Raw genomic sequence first — 18,976 nt, 5'->3', positions numbered from 1 at the left:
CAAAGCTACGTACCTGGCAGGATTGTGATGACACTGAGACTCACTGTTTATCAATCAGAAAAACATTTGTTAAACCTACAACCACCGCCAGACAGTGGCATTGAATGCAGCATTTGATATTGCGTTGCTCTTCTCTCCACAGTAACAGTACAGGGTAGAGAGTCAGTGGATCCAGAGACATTAGCAGGATGAGCAGGCTATATGATACCGCAGAGCCCAGTTTGGTGGACGGGGAGCTACTGCAGAAGGCAGTGGAGGAGCAAGGCCCTCAAGACCAGGCTGGGCAGATTGCCAAGGAGGAGGGCATGCAGTATGACGAAGTCTGCCAATTGCGCCTGGACTACAAGAGTAAGACATTTGACAGATGTTGATGTTCTTCATTCATTTGCATACTTTTTTGGTGCAGGCATGTCATGTCCATTGTCCACAGAGAGAAGGGCAATAGTTGCAGTGGAAATAGTTTTTATTCCTTACTTTGTCCGTATTTTTTATATTTTTGTCCATAGACATCCTGAAGATTGATCACCTGTGGCAGTTCACGTCTCTGACCAAGCTACAACTGGACAATAACATCATTGAGAAGATTGAAGGACTGGGGCGCCTCACTAATCTAAAATGGCTGGGTAAGAAAGCCGTCTCTCATAGACCCTGAATATGTTCCACATACAGTAAATGTTAGACAGGTAATGTATGTGTTAAACTGTATATAGCTAGATCAAGATGACTATATTGTTTGTCACTAAAAGACAAGCCCTTCACTGTTACAAGTCTATTATGGCCTAGCTATCAATATTATCTTTCTCTCTATCTTCTCTTTTCCTCTAGATCTGTCCTTCAATAACATTGAGGGGATCGAGGGGTTGGATTCTCTGGTGAAGCTGGAAGACTTGAGTCTCTACAACAACAGAATCTCTGTCATTGAGAACATGGACACACTCCTAAACCTACACGTTCTCTCTATTGGGAACAACTTCCTGGCTCAGTTGGAAAATGTGAGTAACTTTCATACACTACATACATGTATTGTTTATGTTTCAAATTATGAATGTAAACTCTCAAATTGTATACTGTAGAATATTTGTGACAAAATATGTTATTTTCATGGTATGGGCTGGTATTGCATGTTTGCTGGACACTGTAGGAATTGCAATCAACCATATCCTCTGATTCCCAGGTGATCTACCTCAGAAAGTTCAAGAACCTGCGCACTCTCAACCTAGCTGGAAACCCCATCTGCAAAGAGGACCGCTACAAGATCTTTGTTGCTGCCTACCTTCCAGAGTTGGTTTACTTGGACTTCAGGCTACTGGATGAACAAACAGTGAGTGACAGAACAGGGTGAAATTGCCCCTTGACACTTATATTGGGTCAGTCTTGTAATCCCCCCACTAATGGTTAAGGTTAGGATCGGGGAGGGGAAGCTGATCCTAGATCTGTACCTATAAGAAACACATCCCTGGCGTTAGAGCGACAGGCACAGGAGCACCAATGGGCTGACAAGGTTGTACAGTATATATATGTGCTTGTATCCACACCAACATACCATAAGTCTTACAAAACACAAGTCTTACAAAATAAGAGATTTATGCCTAGGCTCAGGGACATTCCTGTCCTGATGAATTAAAGCATTGATGTAAACGAGAGCATTACAAAACGGTTAGTCATGGATTACAAACGTTTCCCCTGGGAATCAGACAGCTGAATAAGCACCATACTAAAAGCAGAATTGCAAAACTGCTGAACTGACAAACCTTTACACATCCCATCCATATTGTAACCACAGATTTAAAGAACAGTTCCAAAGGTCTAGTTTATACATTTTTCTTCAAGCACTGCACTGGATATACCATTAGTTTGTATTAATACATGAATACCTTGCTTTTTTTTTACTCTACCAACCATTTAGGCAGGCATTGAACATTAAGTATTTCCTTATGTAGCGAGAGCAGGCGTTTGGAAAATATCAGTATGCCATTGAGGAGATGCGCCACAATGAGGCCCAGGAGAGAAGGGCGATGGATGCTAGGCAAGAGCAAGAGGACGAGCTGCAGTTGCACAGGGTACCCTACGAAAAACCTACATTCAGAGCAAAGCATACATTCTACATCCATGTGTGCATTGAGCTTGAAATCATTGGGTAACTCTGCCATCTACTGTTGTGTGTGTGTGTGTGTGTGTGTGTGTGTGTGTGTGTGTGTGTGTGTGTGTGTGTGTGTGTGTGTGTGTGTGTGTGTGTGTGTGTGTGTGTGTGTGTGTGTGTGTGTGTGTGTGTGTGTGTGTGTGTGTGTGTGTGTGTGTGTGTGTCTTCCCTACTTACAGGATGCCTTTGTGGAGCTCTTGAATGGCCCATATCTGTTTGACAGCATGTACGCAGATGATGCAGAGGCAGCCAAGCTGGCCTACCTCCCCGGAGTGTCTGTACTACTAGAGACATATCCTTCTCCATACTCTGTTCTCTCAGTGTCAGTCTATTTGGAGCATGCCTTCTCCCTTTGACAACTGGCCCTTGATTTGATGGATGGCTAAAAGCAGAGGCAGGTGAAATAATAGTAGAATGATATATCTTGTTGTAAGATAGGGATTTCAAGGAGAGAAAAAAACTGGAAAATAACACAAGTCGATTATTCTACTATTGCATCGAAGGCTCCTTCCTTGACTCTGTTCCTACATACAAGAGCCACCTGGTGGCGCTGTGTGTGCAGGTGTTTGAGATTGGCTTGGCACAGTGCGGCCGGAGGGAAGACGAGGTCAAGTCCTTCTTTGACTGTTCCAGAGAAGCCGTGGACGACAACCAGCAGAGAGCAGCACAGATCGCTGCAGACTTTGAGAAAGCCAGGAGACAGGTGCGTCATGGGACTGTAGCTTTTAAGGTCATGTCAAGAAAGGATTCCGCTAATGTCAAAGTGATGTCAAAACCTGCATATCCGAGAAGCGTTGGGGAGAATTTTACAATTTTTGCTAACACTAATGCTTTTCCTAACCTTAACCTAATTCTCCTAACCTGCTACATTGATTCTCCTAACCTGCTGCGTGGGTTCTCCTAACATGCTACGAAGAGTAACTTCTGATATTAGCGGCATTCCATCTAGTCAAAACCGGCTTTCACTTGCACTGACAGTGAAATGGTCCCGTTTGAGAGCATCAGTTCAGCGCAGACTGGCAGATTACAAATCTTAATTAGTAGACCAATTGGCAAGTCTAATTGGAAAATGTTGGCCACACAATTGGCAAGTCTAATTGGAAAATGTTGGCCACACAATTGGCAAGTCTAATTGGAAAATGCTTTAATTACAGTTCTTCCCTGCCCATGCTACCTTTATCAATATTTAAAAGTTTTTTAAAAATCCTAAATTAGCACTCCTACTCCGAGATGCTTTATAATAATAATAATAATAATATATTTAATTTATTTTGCGCTTTTCATTATACAGATAATTCTTGGGCTGGACAATGGTCTTCAACAGAGGCTAAATATGAATATGGCCCATAGAATTCAACTGACTCCTATCGGCCCCATCTCTATGGAGGGATATAAGTGTCAAAATACATTTCTTTTGAATTATTTTGGAACAAATATTGCGTATTTAATGTATTTATATGCACTGAATATCTTCTTGGCCACACATAGATAACGTAAGAGCCATGTTCTTTAGAGAGTTTGGCAATTGAGGTTTTCTGCATGATGTGCATTTGCATGACACTACAACATTCTATGGCAGCCATGGTGGTGCTGCATTAAAATAACATGTGGAATATAATGTCTAGAAGGAGCATTGTGATGTATTTACATTCAACTTTCACATTCTATGGCAGCTATGTTAGCGCCCCATTAATATTACATGGGGAATATTTAAATAATGCTCTGTAACTGAATGTCTAGAATAAGAACAATAATCAAAAATATTACGGAAATATATGGCTCTGGATAATGATTTAACAAACTGCTGAAAAAAAACCTGATAGCAACAGTTTAACAAAAACGGTGCGATTCTTATCGTTTCAAATCCACTGTACATGAATCTTACAAATCACAAAATAATCATGCAAATCACACATAAATGTTGTGTATCTCCACGTGGCCACACACCCAGGTGATGTCTGAGATACAGCAGGCCACAGACGCACGTCTCCTGGAGGCCCAGCTGAACCACTGCAGCGAGGAGATCAACCAGCTCTGTGACAGCCTCATGACCCAGGAGCTGCAGCTCGTCGACCAGCTGGAGGTGTGTGTGTGTCTGTCTGTGTGTTGTTAAAACTTCTTGGTGACAGGGGGGCAGTATTGAGTAGCTTGAATGAATAAGGTGCCCAGAGTAAACTGCATGCTACTCAGTCCCAGATGCTAATAAATGCATAGTATTAGTAGTATTGGATAGAAAACATTCTGAAGTTTCTAAAACTGTTTGAATGATGTCTTTGAGTATAACAGAACTCATATGGCAGCCGAAAACTTGAGAAAAATCTAACCAGGAAGTGGGAAATCTGAGGTTTGTAGTTTTTCAACTCTTTGCCATTCCAATATATAGTGTAAATGGGGTCATATTGTACTTCCTAAGGCGTCCACTATATGTCAACAGTCTTTAAAACTTTGTTTGAGGCTTCTACTATGAAGGGGGAGAGAATGAGAGGGGATTGAGCCAGGTGTCTGGCTGAGTGCTACAGGCTCGTGACACGAGGTCATGAGAGAGTTAGCTCTCGTTCCATTGCTTTTCTACAGACATAGGAATTCTCCGGGTGGAACATTATTGAAGATTTATGATAAAAACATCCTAAAGATTGATTCTATACTTAGTTTGACATGTTTCTACGACCTGTAATATAACTTTTTGAACTTTTCGTCCGACGTTCGGCTGGACCTGAACGCGCGTTTGGATTTGTTTACCAAACGCCCTAACAAGAGAAGCTATTTGGACATAAATGATGAACTTTATCAAACAAATCAAACATTTATTGTGGAAATGTGATTCCTGGGAGTGCATTCTGATGAAGATCATTAAAGGTAAGTGAATATTTATAATGCTATTTCTGACTAATGTTGACTACACAATATGGCGGATATCTTTTTGGCTGCTTTGTTGTTTGAACGCTGTACTCAGATTTTTGCATGGTTTGCTTTTTCCGTAAAGTTTGTGTTGAAATCTGACACAGCGGTTGCATTAAGGAGAAGTATATCTCTAATTCCATGTATAACACTTGTATTTTCATCAACATTTATGATGAGTATTTCTGTAAATTGATGTGGCTCTCTGCAAAATCACAGCATGTTTTAGAACTACTGAACGTAACGCGCCAATGTAAAATTAGATTTTTTGATATAAATATGCACTTTAGCGAACAAAACATACATGTATTGTGTAACATGAAGTCCTATGAGTGTCATCTGATGAAGATCATCAAAGGTTAGTGATTCATTTTATCTATATCTGTGCTTTTTGTGACTCCTCTTTGGCTGGAAAAATGGCTGTGTTTTTCTGTGACTTGGTGGTGACCTAACATAATCGTTTGTGGTGCTTTCGCTGTAAAGCCTTTTTGAAATCAGACACTGTGGCTGGATTAACGCGAATTGTATCTTTAAAATTGTGTAAAATACTTGAATGCTTGAGGAATTTTAATTATGAGATTTTTGTTGTTTTGAATTTGGCGCCCTGCACTTTCACTGGCTGTTGGCGAGGTGGGACGCTACCGTCCAACATATCCCAGAGTTAAGATCTACATTCTTGGCCGCCCTTAAATCTGAACTGAATAACTTCTAAGAGGTTAGGAGTATAGGTTTTTACGGATCCACCTGTACCAATCCAAGATACCCGATCTGGGACCCGATTAGGGGCAGATCCAGAATTCTAAATAATGTCATGGGTCTGGGTCGGATCTCATATGAAATTCTCGGGTCTCTGGTATGTGTCCTTTTTTGTCCTTTTTTTTAAATTAAACTTTTACTTCCCAATTTCGTGAAATCCAATTGGTGTTTACAGTCTTGTCCTATCGCTGCAACACCCCTACAGACTCGGGAGAGACAAAGGTTGAGAGCTATGCGTCCTCCAAAACACGACCCTGTCAAGCCACACTGCTTCTTGACACACTTCTTAACCCGGAAGCCAACCACACCAATGTGTCGGAGGAAACACTGTCCAGCTGGCGACCAAAGTTGCCCGGCCGCCACAAGGAGTTGCTAGACGGTGATTAGACAAGGAAATCCAGGCCGGCCAAACCTCCCCTAACCCAGACCACGCTCCCGGTCATGGCTGGCTGTGACACAGCCTGGGATCAAACCCGGGTCTGTAATGAAGCCTCAAGCACTGCGAAGAAGTGCCTTAGAGAGCTGTACCACTCGGGAGGCCTTGGGTCTGTGTCATTTTAACTGACTTGTCTAGAAGGACCCGTACAGAGCCGAACGTGACTGCTGCAGTAGTAGTTGTTGACCAATCATTAGTCATCAAAGCGTCAATAGGCTACAGTCATATAGGCTCTGTGTGTGGCAAAAGTTAGGAGATATGTAATCATTGGAAGATGGAATTAAAATGACAGAATTAAAAGTTAAAGGAGAAGGATAGGCTACAACGACCAAGAGCCAACAGGTAGACTGCTACTTAATATTCTGAATGGAGTTGTTGTTAATCAAATCAAAGTGTATTTGTCACGTTATTTGTCAATGCTTACTTACAGGCTCTAACCAACAATGCAATTTCAAAATAAAATACATTTAAAAAAGGATGAGAAAGCGCATGCACTGCATCCTCAATTATGTTGTGTGTGTGTGTGTGTGTGTGTTTGAGTTTGAGTTTATTTTTTATTTTTACAGGGACAGTGCACATTAATCAACGTTTCAGTAAAAGTGCCGGTTTTAGCCAGCCGGCTAATTTTCAACCGCAGTCCCTGGGCAGGTTATTAAAAACAATTACAATATAGACAATAGCAACATAGAACAAGCAAGACATAGCATACAGACAGAGCAACATAGGACAAGCAAGACGTAGCATACAGACAGAGCAACATAAAACAAAAAGCAGCAAGACAAAATTCATACAAGCAACAAAGTGTGTGTGTGTGTGTGTGTGTGTGTGTGTGTGTGTGTGTGTGTGTGTGTGCACGGTTGATGTATATTATAGTACACGTGCAAGAGTTCATATGGAAACTCTCATTTATAGAAGAATGTTTGGAGTGGTTAATTAATAAATTTGTATTTTCCATTTGATATCAAAACACACATTTCAATTTGAGATACGTTATTCATATGTCAATAACTATTCTCCTTTTTTTTCTATAGGACATAATCAAAGATTTTGAGAGGAACATTTCAGACATGGTTGCCGGATTCATTGAAGTTGTTCAAGGAATATATCCTTTTCTACCTTAGGTATTTATTTCAATATAACTAAACGTTGCATGTGTATTATAATGGTGTTGCAGTGCACTGATGCAGTTCTTCAAATCAGGGTCTGTATGTACCAAGCGTCTCAGAGTTAAAGTGCTGATTTAGGATCAGTTTTCCAATTAAAAGATGACATGGACAGGGAGGACCTGATCCTGGATCAGCACTCCTCCTCTGACACGCTTGATATACAGTGTACAGTGTCAGACAAAGTCTCCTTGACACAGACCCACTTTCGCCCAGTGCCGAGACTTAGAGAACCACCATCACGAGAAGCTACTAGAAATCGCTGTGGCAACCCTGGAGCGAGTGGCCAAGAATGAGCTGGAGGAGGATATGCCAGATGATGTCCGAATGGTCAGTGTCAGAAAAATCCTACAGGCCATGGTCAAAAGTAGTGTACTATATGTGAAATAGGTGGCTATTTGAGACGCAGTCTAAATAGTGTTTCCCTACCCCTCTCTCAACCCTGTCTCTTATCTCCACAAACATTTTCAAATATTGTCAAAGACTCCAGCAACTCAAGTCATAGACTGTTCTCTCTGCTACCGCACAGCAAACTGTACCAGAGTGCCAAGTCTGGGATCAAAGGGCTCCTACCCCCAAGCCATTAGACTGCTAAATAGTTAACTAAATAGCTACCTGGACTATCTGCATTGACCCTTTTTGCACTAACTCTTTTTGACTCTATGCACACACACTGGACTCTACCCACACACTCACACATACTTACACTGATACTCCAACACAGACAGCGCTTTCAGACCGTATTCAGAAGTATTCAGACCGTTTGACTCTTTCCACATTTTGTTATGTTACAGCCTTATTCTAAAATTGATTAAAATATTTTTCCCCCTCATCAATCTACACACAATATTCCATAATGACAAAGCAAAAACAGGTTTTTAGACAGATCCTCTCAAGCTCTGTCAGGTTGGATGGGGAGCGTCGCTGCACAGCTATTTTCAGGTCTTTCCAGAGATGTTTGATCGGGTTCAAGTCCGGGCTCTGGCTGGGCCACTCAAGGACATTCAGAGACTTGTCCCGAAGCCACTCCTGCATTGTCTTGGCTGTGTACTTAGGGTCGTTGTCCTGTTGGAAGGTGAGCCTTCTCCCCAGTATGAGGTCCTTAGTGCACTGGAGCAGGTTTTCATCAAGGATCTCTCTATACTTTGCTCCGTTCATCTTTTCCTCGATCCTGACTAGTCTACCAGTCCCTGCCTCTGAAAAGCATCCCCACAGCATGATGCTGCCACCATCATGTTTCACTGTAGGGATGGTGCCAGGTTTCCTCCAGATGTGACGCTTGGCTTTCAGGTCAAAGAGTTCTTGTTTCTCATGGTCTGAGAGTCCTTTAGGTGCCTTTTGGCAAACTCCAAGTGGGCTGTCATGTGCCTTTTACTGAGGAGTGGCTTCCGTCTGGCCTCTTTACCATAAAGGCCTGATTGATGGAGTGCTGCAGAGATGGTTGTCCTTCTGGAAGCTTCTCCCATCTCCACAGAAGAACTCTGGAGCTCTGCCAGAGTGACCATCGGGTTCTTGGTCACCTCCCTGACCAAGGCCCTTCTCCCCTGATTGCTCAGTTTGTCCAGGCGGCCAGCTCTAGGAAGAGTCTTGGTGGTTCCAAATTTCTTCCATTTAAAAATGATGGAGGCCGCTCTGTTCTTGGGGACCTTCAATGCTGCCAACATTTTTTGGTACGCACCCCAGATCTGTGCCTCGACAAAATCCTGTCTCTGAGCTCTACGGACAAGTCCTTCGACCTCATGGCTTGGTTTTTGCTGTGACATGCACTGTCAACTGTGGGACCTTATATAGACAGGTATGTGCCTTTCCAAATCAAGTCCAATCAATTGAATTTACCACAGGTGGACTCCGATCAAGTTGAAGAAACATCTCAAGGATGATCAGTGGAAACAGGATGTACCTGAGGTCAATTTCGAGTCTCATATTAAAGGGTCTGAATACTTATGTAAATCGGTATTTCTGTGTTTTATTTTTTATACATTTGCTAAATGTTTGCTTTGTCATTATGGGGTATTGCGTGTAGATTGATGAGGATTTTTTATTTACTTAATCCATTTCAGAATAAGGCTGTAACATAACAAAATATGGATAAAGTCAAGGGGTCTGAATACTTTCCGAATGCACTGAACACACTCACTTGCACATAACACTTCCACACACGCACACATTTGCCACACACACACTTCCACACTCATCATATTGTATTCTGCATTGTTGGGAAGCATTTCACTGTCATTTACGAAGCATCTGACAATTAAAATTTGATTTAATATTGTATGTGTACATGCTCATCCATATTGCACTCAAACACACTGCACACAGTCCAACTGTATTCTGTTCTTACTGCTTTTCCACCCTCACTTCTCTGACAACATTTCCACTGTCACTGCTATTGAAACTACAGATCTGCTATCTTAATTTAATCAGTCTGTTGTCACAGACAATATACCGGCGCAGCAGAAAATGCATATTGTAGTGTATTCAAGGTTTAAAAAGTCTTATAAAGTTTGTAATTGCCCTAACAAAAAAAAAGTCAACCAAAACAAAAGAATTATATTCATTATAATCCACATAATTAATATTTCCTGTTTTCTTGTTGTGAGAAGCAGGGTCAAATTAAGATCTGTAGCACCTCAGCAGCACTTTCCCCAGTGGCACTCAGCAGTATTTTGATCCCACTGGTGCCATGGTGAAGTTTCCCCTAGGTACAGATTTCAGATCAGCTTTCCCTCCCTCAATCCTAACCTTGCCCATTATGTTGAGAATGAAAAACTGACCCAAGATCAGTGTCTTGGGGTAATTTCAGCCTACATCATTCATCTGTGTTACACCGTGTCTGTCTGTCCCCCCATGCAGCTGTTTGTAGACAAGGACACAGTGATCAATGCAGTCAGCGCCTCCCACGACACCCACCTGCTGAAGATCGACAACCGTGAGGACGAGCTGATGACGCGCTGCAACAGCTGGATGAGTGCTCTGATGAAATCAGTAGGCAGGGGAATGCATGGAAATAGGATGACATAGATTGTATTTCTATGGGGAATGAGTTGAAATAGGATGACATACATTGTATTTCTATGGGGAAGGCAAGGCATTGCCACAAACACTCAGTATGACAGTTTACAGTTTTCCACCATGAAGAATACCTTTTCATTTGTTGTTGTTTTGTCTCTTATTCGCCTGTCCATGCAGGTACAAGATGAAGAGGTGAAGCGGAATCGCAAGCGCATCTCAGAGATTCACAACTACATTGACTACGTTAGGGATCAGCTGGATGAGATGCAACATGAGCACCATTGATTAAGAAGAGGGGAAAGGAAATATAGCAGAAGAAACCATCCTAACACAGATTCAAGCCTCACAGACAAGCCCCAGGCATACAGCAAATGCCCTTATTTTCATACTTACTTATTTCCATGAACCTGGATTATAAGAACATTGAATTGTGTCAAAATGAAGTTCATTATTTTAATGAATCCTCAGTGTTATTTCCCTTGTGTTCATGTCCAGAAACAGGCAGAAATGTTTGTCTATTCCTAACTGGTTCATATTTCAACTCTCTAGGACAACTCTGCCATCTACTGTGTGTGTTTTGTGTGCGCGTGCGTGCGAGATACACTAACCATGCATAACCATCAACACCCAACCAAAACCATTCAACTAAACATATTGTTATGTTTAGATTATAATCGTTGTATTCTATAATACATTTCAGAACGAATAGAAAGTAGGGTCCAAATATATACGTTTTCAACCTTAGTACAAAACTGTAAGAACGCTGATCCTTCAAATGGCTATTTTTTAGTGGAAAGTAGCGTACAAATGTGCAACTACATATCCCAGAATGCATTTCCGAAGACTATCCAATTACGTTTCCGTTCAAATGAGGAGTGCACATGTCCAGCCAATCAAATAGGGTGATTCTGAGTTGTCTAAAGACACGTTGACGTTCTCTTAAAGCCAGTACACGTCCAGAGTGAGCTATCCTAGGGCCGGGGAGGAGTATAGTAAAGTGGCAGGCTTCTAGATACTGCTGGTCAGTAGCCCCTCTCCATATTAAGAGCTTCCTCAGTCTGTGGTTCATGACTGTTGCAGTCGGGGATACGCACGCATTAGCGCTCATCATGCCTGTTCGAGCTGAGTGCTGCAGCAGTGCGGCCCGTACATCCTCGGCCTCTCTTATCCCTCCTCCGCCGATCAACACGCACCAGCCCGGGGTAGCTACTTCGCTGCTGTACAGCGGTTCACAGTTTCGAGGACATCAGAAGAGCAAAGGAAACTCGTATGATGTTGAGGTCGTTTTGCAGGTAAATACTCTTGCTTTTAAGAAGCTTGGTATAATGGATGGCATGTTTACTAGCTGACCATGTAAGGTTGTCTTGTCACTGCTGCTAACGTTACTGACTGCCAACCACCACTGACTAGCAACCGATTTAGCAAACTAACCAGGTGAACTAGCTAGTTAGCAAACAAACTAGTTTAACAAGCTTGACAGCAAGCAATCTGTAGTTAGCAGCTAGATGGCCCATTCAAATCGACTGTAAATGTTAATAAGCCCTCTTGGGCCCCCTAGGGTTGTCGAGAGAGAACAGCCAGCTAACTGGCAGTGAGATGAACATTTTGTTTATGCAAACATTTGAATATATGAATACTGGCATTAACATGCATGATGTATGTTAACATATGGCCTAGTTGCTAAATGACATAGGTGGCTAGCATTCAGCATTTTCATTGGTGTTTGCCCAGATTCACAGACAGCTGACTATTGAATAGGCCTGCTCATTCATTTGACAAAACTAAATATATATATATATCTGAACTCGTTAATAGCCTGGTTGTCATTTGTGAAGCCACCTGATGGGTTCTTGTTGTACACACACTGACATTGTGACCACTGCACTTGAATACCACTCATTGTGCGATTGTTTGTCTCCTGCAGCATGTGACCATGGAGGACTCTTATCTGTGTGGTTACCTGAAGATCAAAGGCCTAACCGAGGTAAAGTGGAGCAGAACTGGGTCAGATACAGTGTACTTCTTTCTACCTTACCCCTCACATGCAATGAGTGATGATGTTATAGACCCATGATGGGTCTATAAGCCCCTTTTGGGAACTTATCATGGCAGAGGTCAGTGTAAGCCAAGTGCAATGCAGCTTACCAGCCCCAATTGACATGTATACTGGTACAACCAACCAATGTGAAACTGGCATGCATTATGACAACATGCTAAAACAACAAGCCAGAGCCAGCTATTGACCAATTTGTAACACCAGTATGAAGGCCTATCTGTTACGTTGCAAAAGTGTCTTGTCTGAGCACTGTATACTGTATTTGGATGTTTAATCTTACATGGATGTATTGACTGACTGCCTGACTGACTGCCTCTAAAATGGTGCAGACAGTCAAAGAACAGGCCTGTGTGCTGCAGCTCTCTGCCTGCATTGTCTGTCTACAGCAATGTCTACAATTCAGAGGGTGTGTGGTACAAAATGTGATTGCTGTGCACTTTCTCTCACTGGCAACACTAAATATCAGGGCTCTTCCCACTCTCTCCTTGTAAATTACACAGATCCCTACTCTGGCCCCGTTCACCTCCTTTTCCTAGAGAATTAGTTGTGATTGACTCAAAGGGAATGCTCAGGGAAATGGTGCACTTTGTTTACTTAACAAGGTGCTACCTACCACTGATCTGGCACCTTGGCATAGTGTTACAGTGAGTTGGGTCGTATTCAATCGGACACACCGCAGCAAATAATTTTGCAACGGAAAAAGAGAACACGTTGAGGTTGTCCCTCCCAGTTTTAGTTTTTCTGTTCTTCTGTTTGTTGCCTAATGAATATGACCCTGCATTAAAAAGGCATTGCTGTTTGTTATTGATGGCATTCCTGTGTGTGACACTTAATTTGTCACTGCACCAGCATGTGTTCCAGCCAGAAACCCTTCCTAAAGGAACCTTGGTAATCATGACTGTAGAGTCAGATTATGGTAATGGTAAGTGGGAGCACAGCTAGATCCATGTATTCAGGTCTATACCCAGAACATAATTGGTCATATTTACCTAATTTGTTGGACAACTGTTATGTGTGTGACTGTAAGAACGGCTGTTTCACAACCGGCTGTGATTGGGAGTCCCATAGTGCGGCACACAATTTCCCCAGCATCGTTAGGGTTTGGCCGGGATAGGCCGTCATTGTAAATAAGAATTTGTCCTTAACTGACTTGCCTAGTTACATTTAAAACATAAAGTGAGTGCCGTGTATAACTAAAACACTATTTTGTTAGTGAAAGTCCTTACGGAGAAGGAAACATGGTCGTAGTCTCTAATTCTCTAGGAACCAAATCAAACGGCAAGGGACTTACCTGAACTTGTCCAATAAACAAAAAGATTAGCTACGGTGTTCACTAATGAACCCAGCTCTTAGTCTGTGTTTCTGATCCTCGCAGGAGCAGGAGTATCCCACTCTCACCACGCTCTGTTTCTGATCCTCGCTCTGTTTCTGATCCTCGCAGGAGTATCCCACTCTCACCACGCTCTGTTTCTGATCCTCGCAGGAGTATCCCACTCTCACCACGCTCTGTTTCTGATCCTCACAGGAGTATCCCACTCTCACCACGCTCTGTTTCTGATCCTCGCAGGAGTATCCCACTCTCACCACGCTCTGTTTCTGATCCTCACAGGAGTATCCCACTCTCACCACGCTCTGTTTCTGATCCTCGCAGGAGTATCCCACTCTCACCACGCTCTGTTTCTGATCCTCGCAGGAGTATCCCACTCTCACCACGCTCTGTTTCTGATCCTCACAGGAGTATCCCACTCTCACCACGCTCTGTTTCTGATCCTCGCAGGAGTATCCCACTCTCACCACGCTCTGTTTCTGATCCTCGCAGGAGTATCCCACTCTCACCACGCTCTGTTTCTGATCCTCGCAGGAGTATCCCACTCTCACCACGCTCTGTTTCTGATCCTCGCAGGAGTATCCCACTCTCACCACGCTCTGTTTCTGATCCTCGCAGGAGTATCCCACTCTCACCACGTTCTGTTTCTGATCCTCGCAGGAGTATCCCACTCTCACCACGCTCTGTTTCTGATCCTCACAGGAGTATCCCACTCTCACCACGCTCTGTTTCTGATCCTCGCAGGAGTATCCCACTCTCACCACGCTCTGTTTCTGATCCTCGCAGGAGTATCCCACTCTCACCACGTTCTGTTTCTGATCCTCGCAGGAGTATCCTACTCTTACAACGTTCTTCGCAGGAGAGATCATCAGTAGAAAGAGGCCCTTTTTAACCAGGAAGTGGGACGCCGACGAAGATGTGGACCGCAAGCACTGGGTATTTATTTGAAGCTCTCGATGTCATTCAGTTCATATTCTCATTAAAGCGTAGTCATTTGGTGTTTTCTTCTTTTTAACAAACACTTATTGGATGCAGCATTTGTATTTCAGTATTTAATTGTCTTTGAGAAAAAGTACAACTAAAACAACATTTGTTTTGTTTCTTTCCAGGGTAAGTTTCAGGCTTTTTATCAGTATGCAAAGAGCTTCAACTTGGACGACTTTGATTACGAAGAGCTGAAGAACAGTGACTTTGTCTTTATGAGGTGGAAGGTGAGTCCAATATCACCTGACGTTCCATTGATCTCTCTTTCTCTCTCCCTGTATGTACTTGAATGCTTCCTCTGTCTCTTGTCCTTTCTAACATGTCCATCTAGTGACTGTTTTGTTTCTTGTTCGCTCCCTTACAGGAGCAGTTCCTGGTCCCGGACCACACCATTAAAGACATCAGTGGGGCGTCCTTCGCTGGTTTCTACTATATCTGCTTCCAGAAGTCCACAGCCACCATTGAAGGCTACTACTACCACAGAAGCTCTGAATGGTACATAGTTTGGGTCCCAAATGGTACCCTATGGGCCCTGGTCAAAGTAGTGCACTATATAGAGAATAGGATGCTATTTGGGATGCAAACACACTGTGGAGTGTCAATATTTTAGATGGCTTGTTCAAATCTGATAGATGCACTGTACAGTTTGGCTCTTTGGGATATTCAGATTGAGTACATATTTTGATAGTTGCTAGTACTAAGCATACTAGGTCATGTTAATACATCTTTAGTAGATAGTTAGGTTCTGTACCAGTTGTTTTGTGTGCTGATCTGATGTGAACATACAGGGATGTGGCTACTGGCTAGCTGCTCATTCTTGGTCCCCTTGTTCTCTTTCAGGTACCAGTCGTTAAACCTCACCCATGTCCAGGAACACAGTATGCCCATCTACGAGTTCCGGTGATACCCGCCCGCTGGCAGAGGGGACTTTGATAGGCACTGCCCTAGAGACATGCTCATGGAGGGGGAGATGAACTGACCAATCATGCCAAGGATGTACCTATCAGTATTCCCTGGCGAAAGGGAGAGAAAAGTGGAAGGAGGGAGGGATAGACAAAGAACAAGGCCACCGACCGACAGTTTTTCCCAGCCTGCCTTTCTCGACTTTGCATCAGCTGGGATCAACAGCACTTTTTCTTTGGTTGTTTTCTCTTCCCCACTCTTTCTCCATTCAGCTTCCTGTTTTTGAAGCTACTTTTCCTCTTTCCACCATGTTGAAAACGCTTTCCACTTTTCAGTTGGGAATCCCCCCAGCCCCGCTGAAAATGGGTGGGGGGTGCAGCAGTCTAAGATTTAAGTACAAAGTTTGATATTGCATTTTAATTTGTCTCAATGAATTGATGCTTGATTGAGATTGACCGAGCTACAGAGTGGGCAAGCAATCCTGAAAAGATGGATCTCCATAAGGTCTTGAGGTGTGACATCATCAAGGGTGTGCTCAACAGAAGATCGATGGTCAATGATCTGCCATGATGCAAGATCTGACGGCTTGGTCGGATGACGTCTTGGTGAAGGTTGATATTTGAAGGCAGGGCATAATCAGATGTGTGTTGTGGGCTACTGAAACACATAATACCACACCGATGGCTACTTTAAATCTGTCCTCTCTCTGAGATGGTGGAGTCGACATCATCTGACCTATAGAGGGAGTCCCCATGCCCTAGTTCATATTGGCGGGCATATTTCCAGGCTGCTGTTACTGCTGCTTTTTGAAAAGCCTCTCCTACCGTTCCCTGCCTCAACCAAGTGAACTGATGAAGTGATTTACGCTTCACTCATTTTTCTATGCAATTTACAAAAACATGTCTTATCCGGCGCTTACCTACTTTCCATTTTATTTTCAGAAAGGACTTTTAAAAAGTATTATGATGATGTACGTGAGTGATCACACGGCCACCAGAGTATTTATTGAAAATGAATATTGTTGTTAATTTACATGTGTATAGATATATATATATATATATAATAAAGAGTTTTTATTCACCAGGCTTTTAAACTGCTTTGACACAGCTATTTGAGGGTACTGCTCTGGTGTCTTGATTTATGTGCGGTGGCTCTGAAGTACTGGTGGAAGAGAGTGTGTAGTGCAGATTGAGCTTGGGCTGCATTTAGACAGATCAGAATTGGCCTGCCTGTTTCTCACTAATTGCTATTTGGACCAATCAGATCTTTTTCAGAGCTGATCTGGTCAAAAGACAAATTTAGTGAAAAATATCAGAATTTGTCTGCCTGTCTAAACGCAGCCAATGAGTTGTCTGCGTGGTGACGCTAATGCTAGAGCGCTACAAATCAAAGTGTGTGCAGTGGACTAAATGCCATGGGACAGATGAGAGAGTGAGCTAGTATGGAGTTTTGGCTGGAGGAGGAAAAGATGAGGTATAGAAATACAATGATTAGAATGGGCACATGTAAGTATTTCGTAAGACGTTGATGACCAAACAAGATATGGATTTTGTGTTGGTACTGTGCAGTATGCTGCGTTTGGATCTGACTCAACACATGTACAGTATTGCTGACAGTCAATGATTTTTAACGAGGTCGACCCATTCTGTTCATTTTATTTCTACGTTTCTGATGTATTGAATGTGGCAGGCAGCTAACTGAGCTGTCTCCTCTGCGTTCTTCACTTTGCCCCTAATTATACCAACGCACAACCGGTGTGTCTCTCTCCTGTATCATTCTGACGTCTTTTCCATTCACAGAATGAGAAATAGTGGCGTTGTTACAAAACCTTGATGACATGTGAAGAGATGTTTTCTTAAGAGTATAAAATAAACTGACAAGAACATCTCTAGTCAAAAGCTTTTGAAACACCTTATGCCTTAACTGTAATAAGTTTGTACAGAGCCCTGTTTTATAACAACGTTGGAGTTGAGTCATGACTGAATTGTTAAAGCATGTTTGTGTGATTTCAGTTGGAGAGAAATGCCACATCAGCCCTCAAAAGACCTTTGAACGCCAGTGAGTGTCCTGGGTCATGTTCATTAGACACCAAATGGGAGATAAAGACTGAAACGTGAAGGGACTACCTGGACTTGTTTTCAATTTCTGTTAATGTTTTATAACATTTCACTATGGTGTGCCCTAATGAATATGACCCTGAATTAGGTGACATCACATGACCGGTGTCAACCAGGAAGTAAAACTACTTAGCCTACCTCATTGGTCAGTTTAATGTTGCTCGAGCCAGCATAAATAACATTACTACACTAAAAAGCTGGTTTGGACATAAAGAATGGCAAATTAATAAGATTTTATAGAAATATGCTATTTAAGAATGTCCTCCAAAGACATTTGATAATAAGTATCCTTTCAAGACATTGCTCTGCGGAAGTTGTTTCTTTTCACAAATGACATCTGATTTGAAAATGTAATGTGTTAGGAGTTGCTGTCTGGACTGCACTATGAACTGACTTGGTTTGCTGTCTGGACTGTACTATGAACTGACTTGGTTTGCTGTCTGGACTGTACTATGAACTGACTTGGTTTGCTGTCTGGACTGCACTATGACTTGGTTTGCTGTCTGGACTGCACTATGAACTGACTTGGTTTGCTGTCTGGACTGTACTATGAACTACTTGGTTTGCTGTCTGGACTGCACTATGAACTGACTTGGTTTGCTGTCTGGACTGCACTATGAACTGACTTGGTTTGCTGTCTGGACTGCACTATGAACTGACTTGGTTTGCTGTCTGGACTGCATTACGAACTGACTTGGTTTGCTGTCTGGACTGCACTATGAACTGACTTGGTTTGCTGTCTGGACTGCACTATGAACTGACTTGGTTTGCTGTCTGGACTGCACTATGAACTGACTTGGTTTGCTGTCTGGACTGTACTATGAACTGACTTGGTTTGCTGTCTGTGCACTATGAACTGACTTGGTTTGCTGTCTGGACTGCATGAACTGACTTGGTTTGCTGTCTGGACTGCACTATGAACTGACTTGGTTTGCTGTCTGGACTGCACTATGAACTGACTTGGTTTGCTGTCTGGACTGCACTATGAACTGACTTGGTTTGCTGTCTGGACTGCACTATGAACTGACTTGGTTTGCTGTCTGGACTGCACTATGAACTGACTTGGTTTGCTGTCTGGACTGCACTATGAACTGACTTGGTTTGCTGTCTGGACTGCACTATGAACTGACTTGGTTTGCTGTCTGGACTGCACTATGAACTGACTTGGTTTGCTGTCTGGA

The 18,976-nt window shown here is 42.7% G+C and overlaps 2 protein-coding genes across 2 annotated transcripts; both read left to right on the top strand.

Moving 5' to 3' along the window:
- Positions 1–188: 188 nt before the first annotated feature.
- LOC139396989 (dynein regulatory complex subunit 3-like) lies at positions 189–10,881 on the top strand. Its single transcript, XM_071143936.1, has 12 exons — positions 189–348; positions 507–623; positions 826–992; positions 1,175–1,321; positions 1,941–2,060; positions 2,320–2,432; positions 2,669–2,843; positions 4,092–4,223; positions 7,262–7,332; positions 7,600–7,723; positions 10,250–10,381; positions 10,586–10,881. The coding sequence occupies exons 1-12, from the start codon at positions 189–191 to the stop codon at positions 10,691–10,693; spliced, it is 1,566 nt and encodes a 521-aa protein (XP_071000037.1). The 3' UTR covers positions 10,694–10,881.
- A 469-nt stretch (positions 10,882–11,350) lies between these two features.
- Positions 11,351–18,974, top strand: LOC139396992 (glucose-induced degradation protein 4 homolog). Its single transcript, XM_071143938.1, has 6 exons — positions 11,351–11,700; positions 12,333–12,392; positions 14,620–14,727; positions 14,901–15,002; positions 15,140–15,270; positions 15,616–18,974. Exons 1-6 carry the CDS (start codon positions 11,476–11,478, stop codon positions 15,677–15,679), a joined length of 690 nt encoding a protein of 229 aa, XP_071000039.1. The 5' UTR covers positions 11,351–11,475; the 3' UTR covers positions 15,680–18,974.
- The last annotated feature ends 2 nt before the right edge of the window (positions 18,975–18,976 follow it).

The sequence above is a fragment of the Oncorhynchus clarkii genome, unplaced genomic scaffold (genome assembly GCF_045791955.1).
Source record: "Oncorhynchus clarkii lewisi isolate Uvic-CL-2024 unplaced genomic scaffold, UVic_Ocla_1.0 unplaced_contig_639_pilon_pilon, whole genome shotgun sequence".
NCBI classification, from domain to species: domain Eukaryota; kingdom Metazoa; phylum Chordata; class Actinopteri; order Salmoniformes; family Salmonidae; genus Oncorhynchus; species Oncorhynchus clarkii.
This window is presented reverse-complemented; position numbering and strand designations above follow the sequence as displayed.

Bases quoted from the DNA above. Each gene is read 5' to 3' on its own strand.
- LOC139396989 (XM_071143936.1), top strand. From the start codon at position 189: ATGAGCAGGCTATATGATACCGCAGAGCCCAGTTTGGTGGACGGGGAG. The intron at 2,844-4,091 runs GTGCGTCATGGG...CCACACACCCAG, and splicing joins TTGAGAAAGCCAGGAGACAG to GTGATGTCTGAGATACAGCA. The intron at 10,382-10,585 runs GTAGGCAGGGGA...CTGTCCATGCAG, and splicing joins TGAGTGCTCTGATGAAATCA to GTACAAGATGAAGAGGTGAA.
- LOC139396992 (XM_071143938.1), top strand. From the start codon at position 11,476: ATGACTGTTGCAGTCGGGGATACGCACGCATTAGCGCTCATCATGCCT. The intron at 11,701-12,332 runs GTAAATACTCTT...TGTCTCCTGCAG, and splicing joins ATGTTGAGGTCGTTTTGCAG to CATGTGACCATGGAGGACTC. The intron at 15,003-15,139 runs GTGAGTCCAATA...GCTCCCTTACAG, and splicing joins TTGTCTTTATGAGGTGGAAG to GAGCAGTTCCTGGTCCCGGA.